Source organism: Lactuca sativa, chromosome 7 (genome assembly GCF_002870075.4).
Source record: "Lactuca sativa cultivar Salinas chromosome 7, Lsat_Salinas_v11, whole genome shotgun sequence".
Classification (NCBI taxonomy): Eukaryota; Viridiplantae; Streptophyta; class Magnoliopsida; order Asterales; family Asteraceae; genus Lactuca; species Lactuca sativa.
Genome location: NC_056629.2, coordinates 143,393,980 through 143,416,698, shown reverse-complemented (window position 1 = coordinate 143,416,698; position 22,719 = coordinate 143,393,980). Strand labels below are relative to the sequence as shown.

The window sequence follows — 22,719 nt, the reverse complement described above, 5'->3', positions numbered from 1 at the left end:
CGTTTTCATTTCATTTCAATTCACTACACATATTTAAACTGGATACCACTTGAAAAGTTATTTAAAGAAAATAATACTACCATACGTCAAAAAAAGGCCCATAAATACAATTTAGCAACACCAACAACTCCAACATAGGAAAATTCCGTTCTATATATTTTACCAAAACTGATCATAAACCCATAAATAACGCATAAACCCATAAATAACGCATCTTTCTGTCCCTATCTCATTCTCACTCCTATTCAACAAATTTTAAATAGAAATTGACGTGTATTTTAAGACTACAATAATTTAGAAATATGGCTGGCAAAAGCTTAAATGCTAAGCTGAACCTTCTCTGTAAGCATATCAGACCCACCAAGCTCCAAATATCTCATCTCTTTCGCATTAATTCCAACAAATACATTCAAGTGTTTTGTTGAAATGATCAAAATGAGAACAGTGATGTTGTTTATGATCTTATTATTCGAACTGATATTTGGTTTTTCAAATGCCCAACTCCAAGTTGGGTTTTACAATGAGGTGTGTCCCGAAGCAGAATCAATCGTTACTGGTTTTGTGAAAGATGCAGCCAATTCTAACCCTCAGATTCCTGCTATCATGCTCAGGCTTCACTTCCATGATTGCTTCGTCGAGGTTCTCTCTTTCAGTCTTTCTCTCTCAATATATAATATGAATTGGACTATGTTTTTCTTTAGTTAAGTAAATGATTGAATGCGAAATTTGCAGGGATGTGATGGGTCGATTCTGATAGATAATGGACAAGATTCAGAGCGATTTGCATTCGGGCATCAAGGGGTACAAGGGTATGATGTAGTAGAGAACGCAAAAGCGAAGTTGGAAAGTGTTTGTCCAGGCGTAGTTTCCTGTGCGGATATTGTTTCCATGGCTGCAAGAGATGGTGTTGCTTTTGTAAGTGAAAGAAAGTTAATGATCATCTACCTCTTTGTCACACACACAGTTAGTGTGTGAAAGAGAGTAAAAATGAAATCTTTTTCGTCGTTTGTTGTTAATGTTAATGGTGTTTGAACAGAGTGGTGGGCCATCTTATCAAGTCGAAACAGGAAGGAAAGATGGTCTGGTATCAAATATAAATCTTGCTGACAGAATGCCAGATGTTAAAGACTCAATTCAGCTTCTCAAGCAAAAATTCATCGAAAAAGGACTTAACGACAAAGACCTTGTGGTTCTTAGTGGTAATGTCTATCTTTCTATACATTCATTCCGTTAAGAAAGTATATTTATGATTTTATTTTCTTATATACGTACTTAGAAAACTTTTTTGCATGCTTAATTAATTATATACTAACAACTGAATAAAATACTGATAGTATTGGAGGCTTTAGTAATTAGAAGTGTATTTCTTTAACATTTAAACGTTATTTTGCATGAAATTAAACAGTAAATGAACTAAAAATGCTAAATACCATGAAAAGGAATGTGGATATATAAAGAAAAGGATGTACTTATTTGGGTCCCATATGAACACATTGAAACATATCTTTAAAAAAGTCAATAAAATAATATATCGATATTTTCTATAAGATAAAAAAAAAAAACAATCGTTAATTTATCGGTTAGGAAATTTCAGTGTTTAAAGCAACAACCCCAATTGATAGAACATTTACAACAGTTACTTTTGTAATTCCTAGGAATTATCAACAACAAACTGCATGTTCTGACTGTGTCCTAGTATTTATTTTAAAACCAGAATACAGCTGTACGTGTCCATAGTATTTAGTATTTACTACTTTTGTAATTCTATCAACGACCAACTGCATGTTCTTTCTTGCCTGAAACACTCTAGTTTTGCAATAAATTTGAATAGGTGCAACAACTCATGTATTTTTATTCTCTTAAAATACGAGATTCTGCATTGATTTTGTTAGTGTACTTATATCATTTTTTAGGATCAATTACATCATAATTTCCAAATTAGGCATCATGTATAGGACAGTTTCACAACCAAACATTAAGTCATGAACTTGAGAAGTTGATTGAATCTACCTAGCTAATTTAAGCATATGTATATACATTTATTTTTGTGAATCGATTTCAGCTGCTCACACTATTGGTACAACTGCATGCTTCTTCATGGAGGACCGGTTATACAACTTTGCTAATACTGGAGGTCCGGACCCGAGGATAAACCCTAGTTTCCTACCCGAACTGACACATACATGCCCTAAAAACGGGGACATAATGGTCCGGTTGCCCATGGATCATGGGAGTGGAGAGACTTTTGACAATCAAATTTTACAAAATATAAGAAGTGGTTTTGCAGTGCTAGAATCGGATGCAAAGCTAATGGATGATCCGACGACAAAAGGAATAGTGGATTCGTATTTTGGGGCGTTGAATCCAGTAACTTTTGAGGAGGATTTTGTGAATTCCATAGTGAGAATGGGAAGAATCGGAACCAAGGACGATTCTAATGGGAACATTAGACGTGTATGTAAAGCGTTTAATTAGATTATTGGAAGAATAAAATGAGTTATATATTCAGCTTTTAGAAGAAAAGTTAGTCGATCTCACTTGTTTTCTTTATATATACAAATGATCATATTACAAATTACAAGCCTTTTTGATAGTGTGGGCGCGGCTTTCAATACATAATGTGTAATTGTTATATCTGGTTTTAATGAAATAGTATTTACTAAAAGTGTTACAATTGGTTTTTTAAAGGAATAATTATACCATTTCGCGGCAGCCTATGGTTACTCATAGCATATTATAAATGTATGTTTATTATGGAATATAGTTATCCTGTGATTAGACCTGTCAATGGAGCGCGTTTTGACTTTTAACCTTTATTCGCTCCAAACCCGTAAGAATTTTACGGGTTTGGATTTTAAATTAAGTTTCGTTTACCCGTTTACGACCCATACCCTTTTACCCTTTTATTAAACGGATTGGATATGGATCATTATCGATTCGTTCCACTTATAACCGGCCCCATTTAATATATATATATAATATATATATATATATATATATATATATATATATATATATATGTCTCTAAAGTATGTAATTCTTTTTGTATTGAATTTTGAGTATTAATTAATGTCTATTTGTTTCCAAAGACATTTCATATATTTTAATAAATATTACTTCGTGGCACATATCAAAATTATGAAATTTTAATATTGTAAAAGGGTCGGATTAATGAGTCAGGTATTCGTCGATTCGGTGGATACGGGTATGGATTCGATTACTCAAAACCCTAAGGGTTATTAGAGCGGGGCGGGTCATGTTTTTAAATTTTTTCAAGGGTTTGGATCAAGGGTGATTCGCTTCAAACCGCCCCATTAATAGGTCTACGTTGTGATATTTATTTTCGATTTTATTTGTATAAGGTTAAAGAAGAATATTGGAATTCAAAAAGTAGAAAAAAACAAAAGTGGTTACACATAAACATGTGAAGTAGATTTGTTAAATAGAAGGCAAAGGTCCAGACGAGACCAAACAAATTGTTTGTATTCTCAAAGTCATGCGTGAACCCCTAAAATTATGTGCCATGAGGATAAATATGAATCGATTAGGATGTGGGAAGTGGATCAACATTACTTCTGGTAAGGGCTAAGGTGGTTTGACGCATACTGTCCCATCTTTTTTGGCATGTCGAACTTTAGGCCTAGCAATTTTCGACATTATTTGTGAACCGACGCGAAGATAAATGGGTTTGGTTTGAGTTTTTCAACCCACCAACTCGTTTTATTTAATGGGTCGTATATGGGATTGCTAAGAAAATTTGGGTTGATCTGTGACCCGTTTATGATTTTAATAAAAAAAAATTATATATTTATTAAATGTTTTAAGTGCCAAATCTGGATATGTAGTTTTGTACTCGTTTGTTTGTTACTCTCTGGACCGGTTGACCCTTTCCCTTAGTCCCTTAACGATTGCACGTTTGCCATAAATCAGTACGTCACATAAAATTAAAAATACGCATAACGCACCGAGTTCTCCTCGTCGTTGCACTTTTGAGCGACGAACGCCTTCTTCAGTTCTCCTCGCCGAAATTCCCAGCTCGCAGGTGGCCACCGTCGGTAGCTGCACTGCACTTCTCGCTGATTCATTGTTGTTGCATTGCACTTTCTTGCTCTCACTTCGCAATCCTCTTTTGTTTTGGACCTCTGGGACTTTTTTTATGCTTTGTATGTTGATTCCATAGATTGGTCAAAATGATTGATATTCTTCTTTTTTGAACGAGTTGTTCTTGTGGAATTGAAGCAAGTATGAATGAAGAGCTTCACGATTTCGACACAAGTTTCATGTTTCAAAGTGATTTTGTAGGAGATAGCAAATTCAATTTTGAATAATTTGTTTCAATTCCATGCATCAACTTATCATATGCTAACTGTTCAAACACATTTTAGGTGTCAAATAAGTAATCATTCACATATTACTCATTTGTTTATATTAGATTGTATGAAACAAACTCATATTTAGTTGCTTAAACTGGTTTTTGTACTATGTGTAGTTTTTAAATATGGCAAGCCATGGATCATAACTGGCATGGGTACTTGGTTTTTGTACTATGTGTAGTTTTTAAATATGGCAAGCCATGGATCATAACTGGCATGGGTACTTGATGTTACTCATGTTTTCAATTCATTCCACATCATGGTGTTCATTATATCTTGTTCAATCATCATGAATAATAATAAGAGCTAAATGAATTAAAATAGCAATACACTTTCATTTATTTGTTTATTCAAAGCATCCAGAATAGGAAAAAAGCATTTTATATTAAAAAATAACTAAATCAGTGTTATTGTCAATTAAATAATAATTTGATAACAAATATAAAAAATGACTTTTAATAATATCATGATGTTGAACAATATCATAAGAGATAAGGTTGGAATTTGAAGTTGATGTGCATATACAAAGTTATATGGTTAAAATGGTAATATATATATATATATATATATATATATATATATATATATATATATATATATATATATTTATATATATATATATATATATATATATATATATATATATATATATATGGAAAAGTTCAATAGAGAACCATAATCATTGGTTCTTCAAGGAACCAATTTTTTTTTCAATTTCTAGAGCTTATTTTTTACCGAAAAAAAAATCTAAAAATATCTAAATTCATATATTAACATTGTGAAAGTGAAAAATATTTTTCGGATTCACGTTGTGAATTTTCAAAGATTCACATTGTGAATTTGACGTAAAAAAATCGAATTTTATCATTGGAAAAAGGATAAAAAGTTATGAATTTCTGTATATTTAGTTTTTTTTTGATAAAAAATAAGTTTTAAAAGTTGAAAAAAAATTGGTTCCTTGGTTAATTATGGTTCTCTATTGAACCTCACCCTATATATATATATATATATATATATATATATATATATATATATATATATATATATATATATATATATATAAATCATTATTGTTATCTATTAAATAATAATTTCATATTAATTAAAACGTTTATATTCATTATGTAGAGCATACGATAATAGAGACATCTTTTTATCTATATTGAGCATTATTATTATGTACAACATATGATAATAGAAAAATCTTTTTATCTTAAATAGTTAATTAATTTTTTTGTATCATAAATATTATTATAATTATATAGAACATATGATAATAACGACATCTTTTATAAGGTTAGAACTTAAATTTGTATTGCATAAAAAGTTGTAAAACTTGGCTAACACAATCAAATACTCGGCATGTTACTTAAACTCGACCTCCAATGGAAGCGAGTTTGTCTAACTCAGCCAAAAGACACTCGTATATTAATCAAACTCGATCCAAAACTAAAAAATTCAGTCCAAAATTTTTTTCGAAATTCTGAAACTTAATTGGTCATTTGTCAACAAAGACAATCTCACTAAAGAACACTATCAACGTCCTACATAGGTAGACACAAGGAAGATCTCATGGCTTAGTCCCTTTGAAATATTTCACAATCTTTCCTATTTATAGAATAGAAGACATTCTCATGTTTACTCTTACCATCAATGTGGGATGAAGACATTTTAGTTAAATTCCTTTCTTTATTTGCCAATAATTTCATTTTGTTAAATAAAATATTAAATAAAAAAAATTAAACGTTATCCAAAAAATTTATTGTTTAATATTTTCATTTTTCAGTAATCTCGTAAGTTGTTATCGAAAAGAGTAAGTTTTTATTGAATAATTTTTTGTTAAATCCTAAAATCATAAATTCAGTTAGGTACTTAATATAAAAAAATTTGTTTGTATGTATTTTTATGATTCAAAAGGTCCTTATAAAATGAATTCATTTATAAAATATAATCGAGTATATATTTCATGCTTTTGAATCAAAGTGATTTTTCAAACAATTATAATTTTATGTTTAGGTAGATCCTTTTTATATTTATATAACATTGTTACATAACATTATGTAACTTATTTATAATATTATTAGAACAATCTGAATAATCACAGAAGTCTCAAATGTATGTGGTGAAAGGAAATACTTCCTTTATCGGTCCAAATTGATCCAACTCCGATTCAACTCAATTAGCCAATTACCTAACTTTTTTTTTTACTGAAACACAGTTTAAACCTGAAAAAATTCAATTCAAACCATTTTTGGAATTCTAAAACTTAACTGGACACTTGTCATTATAGACAATCTCACCAAATAATACCCATAAAATCCTACAAAGGTTGGCATAAATAAGTTCTCATGGTTTGGTTCCTTTGAAACATTTCACAACCTTTTCTATTTATAGAATAAAAAACGTTCTCTTTTTTACTCTTACCATCGATGTAGGATGAAGACATTGTAATAAAACACTCTTTTCTTGTTTATAGAGCATTATTTAACTTATTTATAAGTATATATAGATAGATAAATTGTAACATCCGGATTCCCAGGTATATTATTTACTTATTTATTTTTGTGGATTATTGAGCAACTCGACGAGTTGGTGCTACAACTCGTCGAGTGAGTCGGGTGTGGCCATGTGGGATTAATGACCTTCTTGACGAGTCCGAGAGTCGACTCGCCGAGTAGGCGCTATGAGATGAAACCTTAAATCCCCGGGTTTGAGGCCTATATAAGGACACTTATAGCCTCATTTGTGGCTCCCCATCTGCTTACCTTCACTGAGAGAAACCCTAATTGCCCCCTTGAGCTTTAGAGAAAGTGTTGAGCTAATATTGAAGAACTTTGGTGCATTTTTGGAAGAGAATTGGAGGATTTTAAGCAAGGAACGAGAAGAGGTTAATAGATCTATTGCTAATCATCTAGGAGCTTATGTTTAAGGTATAAAATTCGTACCTTTCTCATTAGTTTGGGTACATCTCATGTTATTAGAGTTTAGGGCTTCTTTTCCATCTTATTTTGGGACCTTGAAGGTAGTAAGCACTTATTGAGATATGGACATCATATCTGGACCTTGTGAGGTCCCTAGAGTCTAAAGTTCCCTGCTTTATCCAGCCATATTAGATCCTTGAATGAGAAACCCTTAATAAAGCATGTTTTCGGCATTTCAAGCCCTAAGTGCCATGCATGAACTTAAAGCTTGTGACTTTACGTGATATTCAAGCCTTGAAAGCTTAGATCTACAGTGTGAGAGGGTTTTCTGTCTTGAAATCATATGAATACGAAATGAGTCTGAATGGACGTGCCGAGTTGATGAGCCATCACGACGAGTCGGTTATGGTTTGTCCCGATGAGCTATACCATGCAATAGTTCGACGAGTTAGGGGTTAACTCGATGAGTTGGACCTTTACGAGACTGCTGAGAAACGTTGGGACTTGACAAGTGGCATGAGTGCACACGGCGAGTCAGGTCAATTTGGGTTGTTGACTCGAGTTTGACTTCTGCTGACTTTACGGTTTGGTCAAAATGAGTAATAGAGATCAGGGAGGGGTAAAATGGTCTTTTACCCATTCCTAGGGCTAGAGTGAAAGAGAGAACAACCTTTGGTATATTTGGGTATGAGTAGAGTACTAATAAGGGATAATTATCCTACGTGTTAGGCGGAGGCTAGATCGAGATTTCCGAGTACGAGACTTTTACTTGCTAGCTTACGAGGTGAGTCTTCTCATTATACATACCTAGAGTGGTAATCAGAGTTTTGTGACCAGATGGTCTTATGTGTTATTTGAGTACTGTGTTATTCCTGCAGTATGTATGTATGATTTATGCTATGTGTTATTCTGAGTATACAGATTTAGGATCGGAGAGTCCTAGAGTTAGGACCGGAGGGTCCACCAGAGTTGTGGGACTGAAGGGTCCTACTGAGACACATTGACCAAGAGGGTCTTATAGAGTTATAGCCTCGAGTGTCTAATGAGTTGTATGTGGTATTTTGGGGAACTCATTAAGCTTCGTGCTTACCGTGTTATGTGTTATGTGTTTTAGGTACATCTCAAGATTACGGGAAGGCGCCAGCATGATTGTCCACACACATCAGAGTTTGAGTTATGATTTAGAGGATCCTGGAGTTATATATATATATATATATATATATATATATATATATATATATATATATATATATATATATATTATAATTTTTGATTATGGGATTTGATGTTTGACATTGTGATATTTTGGGATTTTGTTATTGTGATAAATGTGTTTTTAAATTGAAATATTTGGTTTGAAAATTTATGTCGTTACAAGTTGGTATCAGAGCCTTGGTTTGAGGGATTCGGATGCACCGTTGGGCGTGTTCGGACTCAAACTGAGGATTTGAGAAAAAACTTCAAAAAGAGATAATTTTTTTAAAATGAGAAAGAGTCCAAGAGAAAATGAGTTGGAGCAGTGTGTGCAATCAGCCAGAGCCCGAACGGTGATTTCCCAAAATACCCTTACTTTTGTGTTATGTGATATATTATGAGATATTATGCATGCTAGAGAATAGGCTAGGTATTTCAAATTTTGGGACTAGAATGGCCTGATTTGTGATGCCTTAGCCTAGAAGTTGTTGCTATCTGTGATTTGCTTTTGAGTGTGAGCCGAGTATGAGTATTTAGCAGAGATCACCTAGAGAAGGCTCTTGAGTTGAGAGAAAATCTAGGAGAGACACCTAGATGAGCTTGTGAGAGGTCTACCGAGAGAGTAGTCTTTGCCTTGTGAGATATAGAGTACTTGTGAATCGGGATCCTAGGAGGTGAACTCAGGGTGAATACAGATTTGGTATGGAAGGTAGTATTGGGCTCGTACTATTGAAAGCATCGGATCTGTAGGCAGTACTCCAAGTAAGAATCCTTAGGATGTTGAGGAACAAGTAGGGGCGAGTGATCGAGTGTGAGTATACTTGAGCGAGTCTCTGATTATTTTGTGTTGTGTTTCAGAGAGATCATGGTGGGTACACGCCACAACCCAGAGAGCAATGGAGTCAGCAATGACGAGATTCACATGATGATTCATGATGAGGTGGCCGCAACCATCCGAGAGGCAATCCCGGAGATTAGGGGTGAGCATTTGGACCGGACTTGCTCTTGGACCGGACCGGTTATGGAGAATTTTGTGGACCATGGACCGGACCGATGAGTCGTGTCTGTGTCCGTGTCCGTGTCCATGTACAGGTCTAGGTCCGCATTTTCCGGTTTTTGGACCCGTTTGGACCGGTACAACTTTAATTGCATAGAGTATAAGTAATCTACATTGATATATAATATTATAACTTGCAAAATTAATACATTTCCGTTTTATGCATAACTAATCTACATTGATGTATAATATTATCAGCAAAAATTAATTTTCCAAATAAAAGCAACTAACATATAAATCAAGTTCACCAACAAAAGTTAAATAATTTTAATACAAACATACAAAAGTATTACCATAACAACAAAAATCATAGTTTAAACTTTAAAATCATTCAAACTAACAAACTTCATAAGCTCATAATCTAATCTTCCATTGGCCTCTTCCCCATATCATTGTCATCCATATGTAACATATTTAAAGCTTGTGCGATCTCTACATAAACAGAAATGAAAATGTTGTTAGTATTTAATAAAACGTAATAATTGTATAAAAAAAGAACAAGGATTGTAATTTTTTTACCCAAAGCTATATCATCATCGTTCAAGATGTCATCAACGCTGTCAACTATCGGATTTGTAGACTTTCTCACCCAATCTTGGGTGCATAACAAAGCTTCAATTATTAACGTCGATAAACTAGTCCGATACTCACTTACAACTTTACCACATGTGCTAAACACAGACTCGGACGCTACACTTGAGATTTATATCGCCAATATGTCTAACAACAAAGAATTAAATGGTAACAACATTAATTTATAAAGAAACTATGAAAAACTAAAAAAAGGTAATCACCTTTCGCCATCCGAGCAATTGTTGGGAACCTAATTGCGTTTACTCTCCACCACCCGAGAATTGAGAAATCTTTTTTATAATTAACTATATTCTCTTTCAAATAAGTTCGTAACTCGTTATCCGTTGGATCCGAGTTGCTACCTCCCGTACAAAGAAAATCACCGAAAAAATCGTTATCATCATCAACACCAATGACTATTTGACTCGCTTCTTGTTGAAATGATCCACCGTTGTCAAATCGTTCCCAGTAGATCGTAAATAAATTCTCCATCCTATTCTCAACCTCTCGGACCATTTGACGTGCTTTTATGTCTATGCTCGCGGGGTTCAATGACGGTTCCATGTACCCGATCATTTTTTTAAAAACATGTAACAAAAATGGTGAGTTGGTGGTAGGATCAAGTAAAACCGCAAAGTACATAAAACCGTTCATCTTGCTGTATGCACCCCAATACTTGTCGTATTTTGTCTTCATATCTTTTAACATATCGAGAAACATTGGTTTGGTTGACCACATTCTTAGCTGTGTATCCACATCTAAGACTTCCCGGATAAAAAGATTAACCAAAGGTTTTGATGTAGCCGAAACAAGCTCTGTTTTTGTTTTGAATTTTTCAAAGAACTTCACCATTTCGGTTACAACTTCAAATTCATAATTTTCCGGTACTCTACCGAGATCCCTTTCATATGATTTATCTGTCAAAGATACTTAAAATTCAGAATTATAGTATAAAATAATACTAAAAAGCTGAATTTTTTTAGCTTTGATAGCTTTACTTTGAAGGATTGTAACTCAGTGAATATAACACCAAAATAAACAACATTATAGTCTAAATTCATCTACAAATTGTAAACTAAATGTTGTAAAAAACCGGAGGTCAATCTGACTTAAAACGAATGAGTTATGGGTGTTTAAAAAACGTCACAGATTACAAAATCTTGCTGAAAAGCTGAATTTTTTCAGCTTTGATAGCTCTACTTTGAAGGATTGTAACTCAGTGAATATAAAACCAAAATAAACAAAATTATAGTCTAAATTCATCTACAAACTGTAAACTAAATGTTGGAAAAAAACTGGAGGTCAATCCGACTTAAAACGAATGATTAATGGGTGTTTAAAAACCGTCACAGATTACAAAATCTTGCTGAAAAAGCTGAATTTTTTCAGCTTTGATAGCTCTACTTTGAAGGATTGTAACTCAGTGAATATAGTACCAAAATAAGCAAAATTATAGACTAAATTCATCTAAAAACTGTAAACTAAATGTTGAAAAAAACCGGAGGTCAATCCGACTTAAAACAAATGAGTTATGGGTGTTTAAAAAACGTCACAGATTACAAAATCTTAAAAATCTTGCTGAAAAGCTGAAATATAACTTAAAAATAAATATAACCTCTTACGCCAAATTCCGTAAATGCTTCTTGTAACTGATATGTGGACTTCAATAACTTGAAAGTCGAGTTCCATCGGGTAGGAGTGTCACCACATAGAAACTTCTTCGTTTGTAAGCCACAATCTTTCATCGCCTTCTTGAACTTGTTTATTCTTTGTGGTGACAATCTAATATACCGTACCGCCTTTTGGATACACTCAACATGATAGTTTTGTTATTTTATTCCATCCTTTACGATAAGGTTTAAAATGTGGGACATACACCTAACTTGGAAATGCTTTCCACCCTCGTAAAGATTGGGCAACTTTTTGACTAAAAAGTCAATTGCCTTGTTGTTTGTAGCGATGTTGTCCAAGGTAATGGTCATGAAAATTTTCATTCCCTATCCACAAATACAATCGAGTAATTCTTGGCCCATATCCTCTCCCTTAAGGCTATCTATCTCCCTAAAGTTTATAATTCTCTTGTGCATCATCCAATTCTCGTCTATGAAGTGAGCCGTGACCACCATGTAAGTAGTCCTTTGACAAGAAGACGTCCAAGTGTCCGTTGTCACATGTATAGCGGTCTTTGGGTTACTTAAAATTTGAAGCATTTTGGTTCTTTCTTCTATGTAAAACTTGGAAACATTCTGGGATATTGTATGTCTAGATGGCAACATGACCTTCGCATTAAGTGCATTGGTGTATTCCACAAAAGCCTCGTCTTCAAGGAACTTGAAAGGTAGTTCACCTACCACAAAAAGGTTAAGTAATGCTTTTTTGATCCTTGCATCATCGTGTTTCCATGTTTTAACACTAGTATCCCAATTTGAATCCTTGTTTAGATTCAATTTGGTTTGAGTTGGATCTTGTAGATTATCCGGGTTTTTTTGACACCTACCTACGTGCTTAAGTAAACTAGAAGTCCCGTTTCTTTCCACATCTGCCTTTAGTAGCCTTTCACACCAATGACATTTTCCATATCTTCTTTCGAAACCATCTATCCTCTTTTATTATAACTTTATATAATGTGTCCCAACAAGAGGATGTTTCTTTGCCACTTGTTTGTTTGTTTTTTTGCGACTTGTTTTCGTTTTGCCATTTGTTCTTTTTCGTTTGTTAAAATTTGATTGATCATCTTTTGCCGAATCATCAACTAAATTGATTTGTGGTGTATTCTCAATAAATTCCTCTTCATCAACATTCGTAACCTAGTTTACATATACTCACAACAAAAATGTTTTCACAATTAATCAACAAAATATAACGACATACTTTATAACATTCAAGAAAAATTAACAAAATGCAACCAAAAATTGTAACCCTAGTTTACATATAGTCACAACAAAAACTGTTTCACAATTAATCAACAAAATATAGCAACATACTTTATAACTTTCAACAAAAATTAACAAAATTCAACCAAAACTCATAACCCTAGTTTACATACAATCACAATAAAAAAAAATTGACAACAAATAAACTAAATATAACATACTTTATGACATTCAACAAAAAATTGAAAAAAATCAACAAAAAATTATAACCCTAGTTTACATATAATAACAATAAATTTTTTTTGACAAGTATTCAACTAAATATGACAACATTCTTTGTTATTTCAACAAAAATTAACAAAAAAACAACCAAAAATCGTAACCCTTACTTGAGTTTCATCATCATCAACTCCAATCCAATTAGCATTCCGGATTTTTGATTCCATTACTTCTAAATCGAGACTTGAGTTTCACAGAAATCATTTTTCACTTGAATCGACACCTGAGACTTGAGAGAGGAAGAATCGACACTTGAGAGTTGAGACTTGAGAGAAGAGAGAGAGAGAGAGAGAGAGAGAGAGAGAGAGAGAGAGAGAGAGAGAGAGAACTGAGAAGCCGAGAAGGTTAAGAGAACTGAGAAGGAACGAAAACCTGAAATTTACATCCGGCTTGCGACTTGAGAGAAGGGCTACAAGTCCGACTTGCGACTTGAAACTTTCGATGATCGAGTCGATGTCGATCTTTCTTTGCATTTGGTAATTGGTAGGCTACATACTGTTATGGGAAAGGGAACGTCAAGACTCAAAAGCCTATTAATTTAATGTTAAATTTCATATATATTTTGCTTTCTTTTTAATAAACGGGAATTGATATCTACTAAGTGAAAACTATAAGAAAAAGAAAATCAACTGGATTTGATATTTGTGTGCCAAATGGGCTTTTATGCATTTTTGGGTTTTTGACGTTAGATAAGGGAATCATACATATGACATACATAAACAAATCTCTTGTGCCAAATGTGCTTAATTTAAATTGATTTTTTTTAAACATGTCCAACCGGTTCTAAACCCGGTAAAAACCGGACCGGACCGGATAGAAATCTTAGAACCGAGAACCGGACCGGGGGTCCAAAAAAACGGTCCGGTCCGGTCCGGTCTACCGGTCCAAATGCTCACCCTACCCTACACCCCTAGCTTGGTATTTACTCAATGGTCGTCATGGGACAACAGGAGTTTCGGGGGGCGAGGTTTGAGTTATCAGTTCTTCTATTTTATCGATTTTTGTAGTGATGGTATTCATCTGTGTGTTCTGTTTATGTTTTGAAGTTTATTTGTAATCTTGGATGATTAGTTGAATGGAATTATCTTAGTTAGCTCAGTTGAATTTCATTTCTTGTTATGAATGGATTAATTATCTTTTTCATCGGATTGTCTGTGTATTAGGAATTATGAAAGTTGTGTGGGTTTCGATTCTCTTGTGTATTTGGATATCAGTGGTTGGGGTCAAGTGGTGGAGTTCAGGTTAGTCTGGGTATCTAAGGATTGTGAAGTTGTCAGATTCTAGCATATTTCAAGTGGGGGAGAGTGGAACCTCGTAGTAGGAAGACCTTTTGCCAAGGTACGGTTCTCTGTCGGATTTCTCCAAGTTCAAGACTTTCGTACAGCTGCTGAATCTTTCGGTTACGCGTCAAGATCATCGCCATCTATTGGATTTCCCTTCAAGTCGTATTATTTTTATTTGTGGCATCATATGTAGGATGTGCTTGTGCTTTAGACTCTAGGGTGTTAGGAATCCAGGTTGACGGATGTGAGAAGGCTTCCTTGTTTGTTATTGTTTGATTGGGGCATGGTGGTCTGAGTCACATCTAGAAGACCTAGTAGGATTAGTTAAGTTAAGGGTAAGACTTATTATTTTCAGTAGATAACTAAACAGGTTTATCGAAGCCAAGAAGGAGTGTGGCCTAGTTTGGTATGTGACCAGTTGGTTATCGTCGCGATGCTGCACTTATGTGCGGGATTAGAAGGATGACGTTTAGTCGAGGAGGTTTAGATCTGATCAAATCTATGGGTTTTCGGTTAGTGTGGTTGATGTGAGGGGTTTCATCATGAAACGGAAGCGAGAGATGATTTTGAGGACGAAGTCTAATTTAAGTAGGGGAGAATTGTAACATCCTGTTTTCCATCATTTCTTATTTCAGGATCGAGGGCTGGAAGTCGATTATGTAAGGCTTTGGGACTTAAGGAGGCAAAGTTTAGTCCTTGTGGAAGGAGGTAATATTTAAACCTTTTGGAAGGAGGAAATGATGGCTATGAGATCTAAACCTTTGAATTGTGTTTTGGGTTGAAGGGTAGAACAAGGAAATTCATAGGTCGGGTTCTTGCATGAAATATGGAATTTTTTTCGAGAATTTTTTAGTCCAAGATGTTTATATAATATTGTAGAGATCTTCAACACCTATCCGTAGATATAAAGAACGTCAAAAATGGAGTTGAAACGAAGAAGTTATGACCGTTAGATGTTAGGAATGTTTTGGGCTTAGTCTAGTATGTTGGAAGTAAATAGAGTGCGTTGGGCATACACGATCAGTGCCCCAACCCTATTTTCGTGGTGTGGTCGCTATTTAAGCTCCTTAACTTCCCCAAACCCATTCTATTATCAACCTCCACCTCTCTGACACCCTCCCTTGAAACCCTAACCTTAGTTTTAGCCGTGTGAGCAAAAAGAAGGTGTTTTTAAGTGCTATTGAGTGTTGTTGGTGCTCCTTGGAGAAGAAGGAACTCATTCAAGAAGTGTTAGTTGCATTAAAGCATGTAGATCCAGACCTTGTTCACCTTGATCTTTTTTTAGAGGTATAAAGTTTGAATCTTGATAATGAAATTGTTAGATCTAGCTAGTTTTGGGTGTTATGAGCTTTTGGTCACTTTAAGTGCATAAAGTTTAGATCTTGAAAGTTTGTGACCTTGTTATGGATAAAGTTGGAAACTTTATCCATCTAAACATCATATTGATTCAGATCTGAAGGTTAGAGACTTGAAATTAATGGATAAAGTTGAGAAAGATGCACTTTTGGTCCCTTTGAGACTTAAAGACTAGATCTTGTTTGTTAGGACCATTCTAATTGATAAATTTTGAAACTTTATCCATTATGGAGCTATTAGGAACCATAAAAATGTGATATTGATCCTTCTATCCCTTCTATGCACGAGATGTGATGTATTAATCGATTAATAAGTTAGGGTTTTAGCTTTTGAACCTTCCCTAGCCATGGAAAGTCATAAAGGTTGAAACTTTATAAATTAAGACAATGTTTTGAGGCTAGATCTGAGTTTGGGTGAAAATTCCTTAAGATATTATGTGCTTAATGAAGGAGTAGGATCAAGCTGCGTACATTGGGCGTATGTTGAGTACGCTAGGCGTACTCAACTGCCTTGGACTTTGATTTTTGTTGACTTTCGTTGACCATTGACTTTTTGACCAAGTTTGACCTTGGGTTAAAGTTAAGGATTATGGGCTATTGATTAAGATTTTATCTGGTTCTGGTGTTAGTGGATTCACGGGAACAAGCAATGTAGAAGGGAACATATCGCAGTCTTTCGTGGTTTTCAATTCATGTGAGTTTTGTCTCATTGTACCCATGGGTTGAAGGCACCAACGTCGGCCCAATATTTTTGGTTTTCTGTTAGTAGAGGGATGCCTTAGCGACTGTATATAGTCATGTAGGAATGAATCAGGACTCATGATTTAGGCTTTCTTTCCTGTTCCTTGTTTGGTTGTGGCTCTAGAGTAGGCTCATATGTTCGGGTGTCTATCTCACCTCTGAGTATACGGTTATGTATCCCTTGGATTGTTGGTATTTAGTATGTGCTACGTTGTAGCGACCTGTTAGATCTGTATCTTGGTAGTTGGTACATTGTTATGTTGTAGAGACATGTTAGATCTATATCCTGGTAGTTGGCATGTTGCTATGTTGTAGTGACACGTTAGATCTGTATCCCAGTAATTGGGATGTTGTTATGTAGTAGTGATATGTTATATTTGTATCCTGTTATTTTGGATGATGTTATGCAGTAGTGTTATGTAGATCGGTATGTCTACATGTACTTGGGTGTTATCATCTAGTGCAATGCCTTAGGGGCTGTATGTGGTCACATAGGATAACATGAGAATTCTTGATATAGGCTCTCTTGCATGTTCCTTGTTTGGTTGTGGTTCTAGAGTAGGATCATCTCTTTGGGTTTCTATCTCACCTCTTGTTACTTGTGGTTACGCATTTGATGGAGGATAGATGGTAGCGGGATAATGTACGGTGTGAGGACTAGTAGATGGTAGTGAGTTGTACGATTGTTGCTTGCCGCTATTATAGGCCTACTTGATCATTGATTGTTTATATGTCGACATATGGTAGTAGTGGGTTAAGGCGGTCTTGTTTGTATTGTAGGACAAAATACCTAGTGCGGGATGGCTGTAAACCGTAGGCACGGAGGCTCAGGAAGAGCGGTTAGGTTGAGGCAGTATGTCATCAATCATTGGGTATTCCACCTTGATGGATAAGTGGATCCGATTCATGTTTGTATGTTTATCGTATGGGGTATTTTGGGGGAAACTCACTAAGCTTTGTGATTACTCAGTTGTTTATTGTTTCATGTATCATCGGTCATCATGCGAAGGCGAAGGCGTGAAAGTACACATTCATTAGCAACAATGAAGATTCTGTTCTTTAATATTACTCTAATTTTCAATAAATATATTTTGAATAAACGGTTTTCTTCAAAATGGATTTAAAAATGGGAAGCTTTACTTAAGTAAAATGAAAATTTTTGGTAGTGAAAATGGGATGTTTCAATCGGGATTTTAACAACTATGACTATAGGTACTACATTTAGGTATATTAAGTATCTCTATATGTCGCTAAATAATACATATGGTCATACAAATAATTCATGTGACCTTAGATATTACTCTTTAGCTACATTAGATTTACATATATATATATATATATATATATATATATATATATATATATATATATATATATATATATGTGTGTGTGTGTGTGTGTGTGTGTGTGTGACTAAGGTTACTGTATTCCCTACATCTATTGTGCGTTCGCAAACACAATTCTTGACCAATGGATGAATATATAATTAATGGTCATGATCTGACAGTCTATGATATTACAATGGGAAAACATATACCAAATAATCACACAAATTTCAACATAGTGATATTTTGGACAATTAACTATATTTAAAATAGAAAACTTTCGGATTTTTAGGGATAATTAAATCTCCTAATTTTAAAAATCTAAATTTTTTGAATTAATTCAATTTTATTTCTAACGCAATTTGTAACATAACCGATTTTATTTCGTCAAAATGTTTTTTTGTTAGAATTATATTCTTTCAGAATTTTATTCTATTAAAATATTATTGAAGAATAACATAATTCTTGAATCCCCGATTGAAGAATGAAAACATTCTTATATATTCTTATACATCCTAACTTAATTCAAATTCATACATACTCTTACAGACTAATAGTCTTATAGATTTTAATATAGTTATCACTACAAGAAAAAGACTCTTTTACGACGTGCAAACAACGACACTCATTGATTTATGTTACACAAAAGAGAGTGACACTAAAAAAGTGTCGTCTTTTCAAAAAAATTAAGGATTTAGGTCATGCAGTATTGTGTGCCCTTAAATTAGTGTCTAAACAAAAAAAACACGGAGGGCACCTATAATAAATTGTGCGTCGTCTAAAGATGTCGCTTTATAAATTTTAATGGAACGCACGTTCCATACGGGGGAAAATGAAATCCTAAAAAATAAAAAACCCCGCTATCTTTTTCTTCTTTCCCTCTTGCCCTAATTGTCGACGATGCTTCCTTTCCCTCTAGTCTCAGTCGCTACCTAGGGTTTTTATTGAAAGCTTGAATCGATCGACTGAGGTAACCAAAGGTCAAGCGAACCGGGAAAGGGTTTTTAGTGAAATCTACTGTTACTCTTTGAAATCGGATCTAATCCCAAAAATTAGAACCCTCGCCTCTTCCAATTAGCAAGAAAAAGCCTAGCCTTCGTGTTCATAGCATAATTGCTCTTGCTTTCGTGATCAAATGCCTCACGACGACGATGAGATAGTGTGAGATCTATGAGAGATCCAATCCAGAGCATGCCTGTGATTGTGTGGCCATCCTCGGTCAACTCACACACTTTGAAACCCTAATATCATATCATGTCCGCCACCAGCTAGCATCATTTACAAGTTGAAACCTTATTCACATATGGAAACAGAATCATCTTGATACCCTCGTCCTCAAGCTCTTTTAACTCCTTCATTCTTCTTCCAGTGGAGTTATTTGCCAAACTAGCAGCTCCCGCCGCTACACCACCACCAACCCCAGAATCTTCGTTGCCATCCATATCTGTTCCATCCCCGAGTTCGATCTCTACATCAATTGCTTTATCACATGCACCTGTCGTTGGAATCCCACCTGTGGTGGTACTGGTGATTCCACCTCAGGCTCCCACGATTCCCCCAACTTCATCATCGACTGGTGGTGCTCCACCTGTGGAAGTTTAATCACACTAACTTTCTCCAGGTATATCATTTGGATTTCTATTCTCATTTCTTTGTTTCATAGAATGGTTAATCTATTCAAAGTTTTTGTATACGTGTTTCTCTTCTGTTGTGCATTTCGTAAACGTGTTTCTCTCAATTTCTATTGGTAAATTTGTTTGCAGTCTGCAATTACAATCGCAATATCTAGGGTTAACCAGGTGGATGCAGGGAGGCTCGACATTGAAATGTCAGCCATGCTCAAAGAGTAAATGGTTAATGTTTTCTCTGTTATGAAGGTACGTCACACGATTCATTGATTATCTATGATTAGTTGATTACTATATCCTAATTAAGCACAATTAGATGCTTTTTTACACTAATCAGTCGTGTTCATTGGAGATTAATTATGTTCCTCTTCTTTCCTTTTTATGATTAGCCAGGATTATTATTATTTCAATACGAAGCAGAACTTGAAGTTTTGCGATTCGAGCCCTAGTCAATGTTGTTGCTTATAAACTCACTGACCTTCTTGACCAACAGAGTTCAAAAATTTCCTACACCAGTAACACCTTCCCCACGGTAATCATCTCTTCATCAACCGCCTTCAGTTTCTGTTCAGTCGGTGATTAGGTCTTTTGTTAGTTGCTCTTAAATTGTAAGTTACCCATCTCTGTCAAGGTTCAGAAGTTTGTTCTGAAAATACATCAACAGAAACGGTTGGCATAATCAATTTGGATCCAAACCAAGTGTTTGACATTGTAAGCTCTACCCTTTCTAGTTGTTTTGACTTTTGATTGAAGTTTCAATAAATGAGGTACTTGAGTTGACTGTACTTGCTGATTTAGGTATTGGAGTGTTTCGAACTTCAGCCGGATAACAATGTCTTCTTAAACTGGTCCCTATTTTTCCTAAGGCACAACACTTAAATATGCCTGATTAACTACTAAAAGGCTATTACAAGGGTGCATGATTCACAATATGTTTTCTCAAGGGATGAGATATATAGAAGAATTCCAATCATTGGGCATGTTTGCTTGGTGTTGGAATTTAAGATTCCTTTCCATGGCTGGCATGTTTGGTTGCCTTGCCAAAATGGATGGAATTTGACCCCATAGGCATAGAATCATTTAAATTTCATGTTTGATGGATTTCAGTTTTCAACGTTCCTTGGTGTGAGTAGATTACCTTTGCACTTGTGTAGGTTGGAATAACTTCACTCAAACATTTATATTTAATTTATATAACCATGTGCTTACTTAGTTATATACTTATGTGGTTATCAGCCGATTACCTTTGCACTTGTGTATGTTGGAACAACTTTGAAGGACCTGGCTACTGTTACTCATGAATGGAGTTAATTCTCAAAAACTCGTTTGGTAATATATATATATATATATATATATATATATATATATATATATATATATATATGTATGTATGTATGTATGTATATGCTTGTGCCTGTTTTATTTTGAATATTATCTATTTTTTTCATTCATGCATCTCATTAGCAGTCTAACGCTTCACAAGGTCAGAATCCTAAATATTCCCCAAGGTTAGAATAAATTTGCATGCATTATCTAAGCCTTTTATTGAAAGGCTAATTGTAGACATAGCTCACAATAGCTTCAATGGTACTGTTCCTGCATATTGTTTCTGGAAATGGGATGTTATGATGACTAACACTGATGGAGAAGCATCAGGTAAGAAACACCCAAGTTTCACGGTCTTATCTCTTGATCCAATCTACTATCAAGATAATATGACAGTCACAATCAAAGGACTTGAGTTGGAGCTGGTGAAAATCTTGACAATCTTCACATCCATTAACATCTCAAGTAACCATTTTTCTAGTGAAATACCAGACACAATTAGGAGACTCAATGCTCTGTATATGTTCAATGTATCACATAATGACTTCACAGGCTTAATCCCACCATCTATCGGGAATTTGAGTCAGCTAGAATCATTAGACATGTCATGGAACAAATTAACTGGAGACATCCCATCAACGCTCACAAATCTTTCTTTCCTTTCCTCCTTTAATCTCTCATACAATCAATTGGAAGGAAGAATCCCAACAGGCTCCCAGTTTCAGACCTTCCAAGACACATCATACAAAGGAAACATAGGATTATGCGGGTCTCCATGGATGAACACCAATAAAGATGTTGATATGTTTGTTTTTTCGAGCCTCATTTCAGCATCATTTTGTATATGGCATCGGTAATCATGAAGCTCAACATGCTCTTGTTAATAATACAGTTCAATAGATCTTTTCTATAACAACTTTAGAGAAATACTGTGCCATCAGGTTTTGACAGATCATTTTAAGTTTTCAGCTCTCAGATGCTCTTTTAATCTGCTCATAAAAAGTTAAAAACTGAAGTTAAACATTTTCTTTCATTCATCAGGAACTTATACAGAAGCTACTCTACTGGGAATAATTTGTAAGTTTAATTATACCCTGCTACTATTCTTCAAAAATAAATGCAACTTTTATGTAATAAGAGAGATTCCAATTAAGTTTTTCATGTTTGATTTTGTGTAGAGAGCTTGCAAAGTGCCATTGTCCTTGCATCCAGAGTAATGAGCAACATTGTTTCTAGTAACATTGTGTTTCCATAATATTAAAAACAAATTAAGCTAATCCCTTTAATGTTTCTCCAGACATATCTTCAGTTCATATCAATTGTGGTGGGCCAAGAGTTACCAATGGAAAAAAGACTTATGAAGCAGATGAAGATCCAGGTGGACCTGCAATTTTTGTTCTTTCAAACGAAAATTATTGGGGATATAGCAGCACAGGAAGTATATGGAAAGTTAAGGACAACCTTTTTAAACATGTCACAACTAATTTATATTTAGTATTTTTGTCTAAAAAATACTAAATAATGTGTTCCCAGGTTTAACCTTGTGGTTGTTGGTGGGCCCAATGGTAGTGTTATTCCTTATTGTTGAGTTGAAGACTCGTTTGAAGATTGCGTCATTGGGCTCGACTGTTAGTCCATTTGTTTTGTACTCCGGTTTTGGGCCTGTCCAACCGTGAGTTTATTAGGTTTACTATATAAAGATATGCTTGCATGCATATTAGGTTATCGATTTAAGAGAAGTAACGATCATTACGATAGAAGTATAGATTTCTTTATCGTTCTTGTAAATCT

The 22,719-nt window shown here is 34.5% G+C and overlaps 2 protein-coding genes across 2 annotated transcripts; both read left to right on the top strand.

Annotated features, from left to right (window-relative positions):
* The first annotated feature begins 293 nt into the window (after positions 1–293).
* On the top strand, positions 294–2,681 carry LOC111904309 (peroxidase 43). Its single transcript, XM_023900079.3, has 4 exons — positions 294–639; positions 733–915; positions 1,037–1,199; positions 2,063–2,681. The coding sequence occupies exons 1-4, from the start codon at positions 427–429 to the stop codon at positions 2,473–2,475; spliced, it is 972 nt and encodes a 323-aa protein (XP_023755847.1). The 5' UTR covers positions 294–426; the 3' UTR covers positions 2,476–2,681.
* An 18,549-nt stretch (positions 2,682–21,230) lies between these two features.
* Positions 21,231–22,467, top strand: LOC128127339 (receptor-like protein 33). The gene is made up of 5 exons (XM_052765802.1): positions 21,231–21,781; positions 21,970–22,005; positions 22,107–22,141; positions 22,226–22,377; positions 22,462–22,467. Exons 1-5 carry the CDS (start codon positions 21,231–21,233, stop codon positions 22,465–22,467), a joined length of 780 nt encoding a protein of 259 aa, XP_052621762.1.
* Positions 22,468–22,719: the final 252 nt, after the last annotated feature.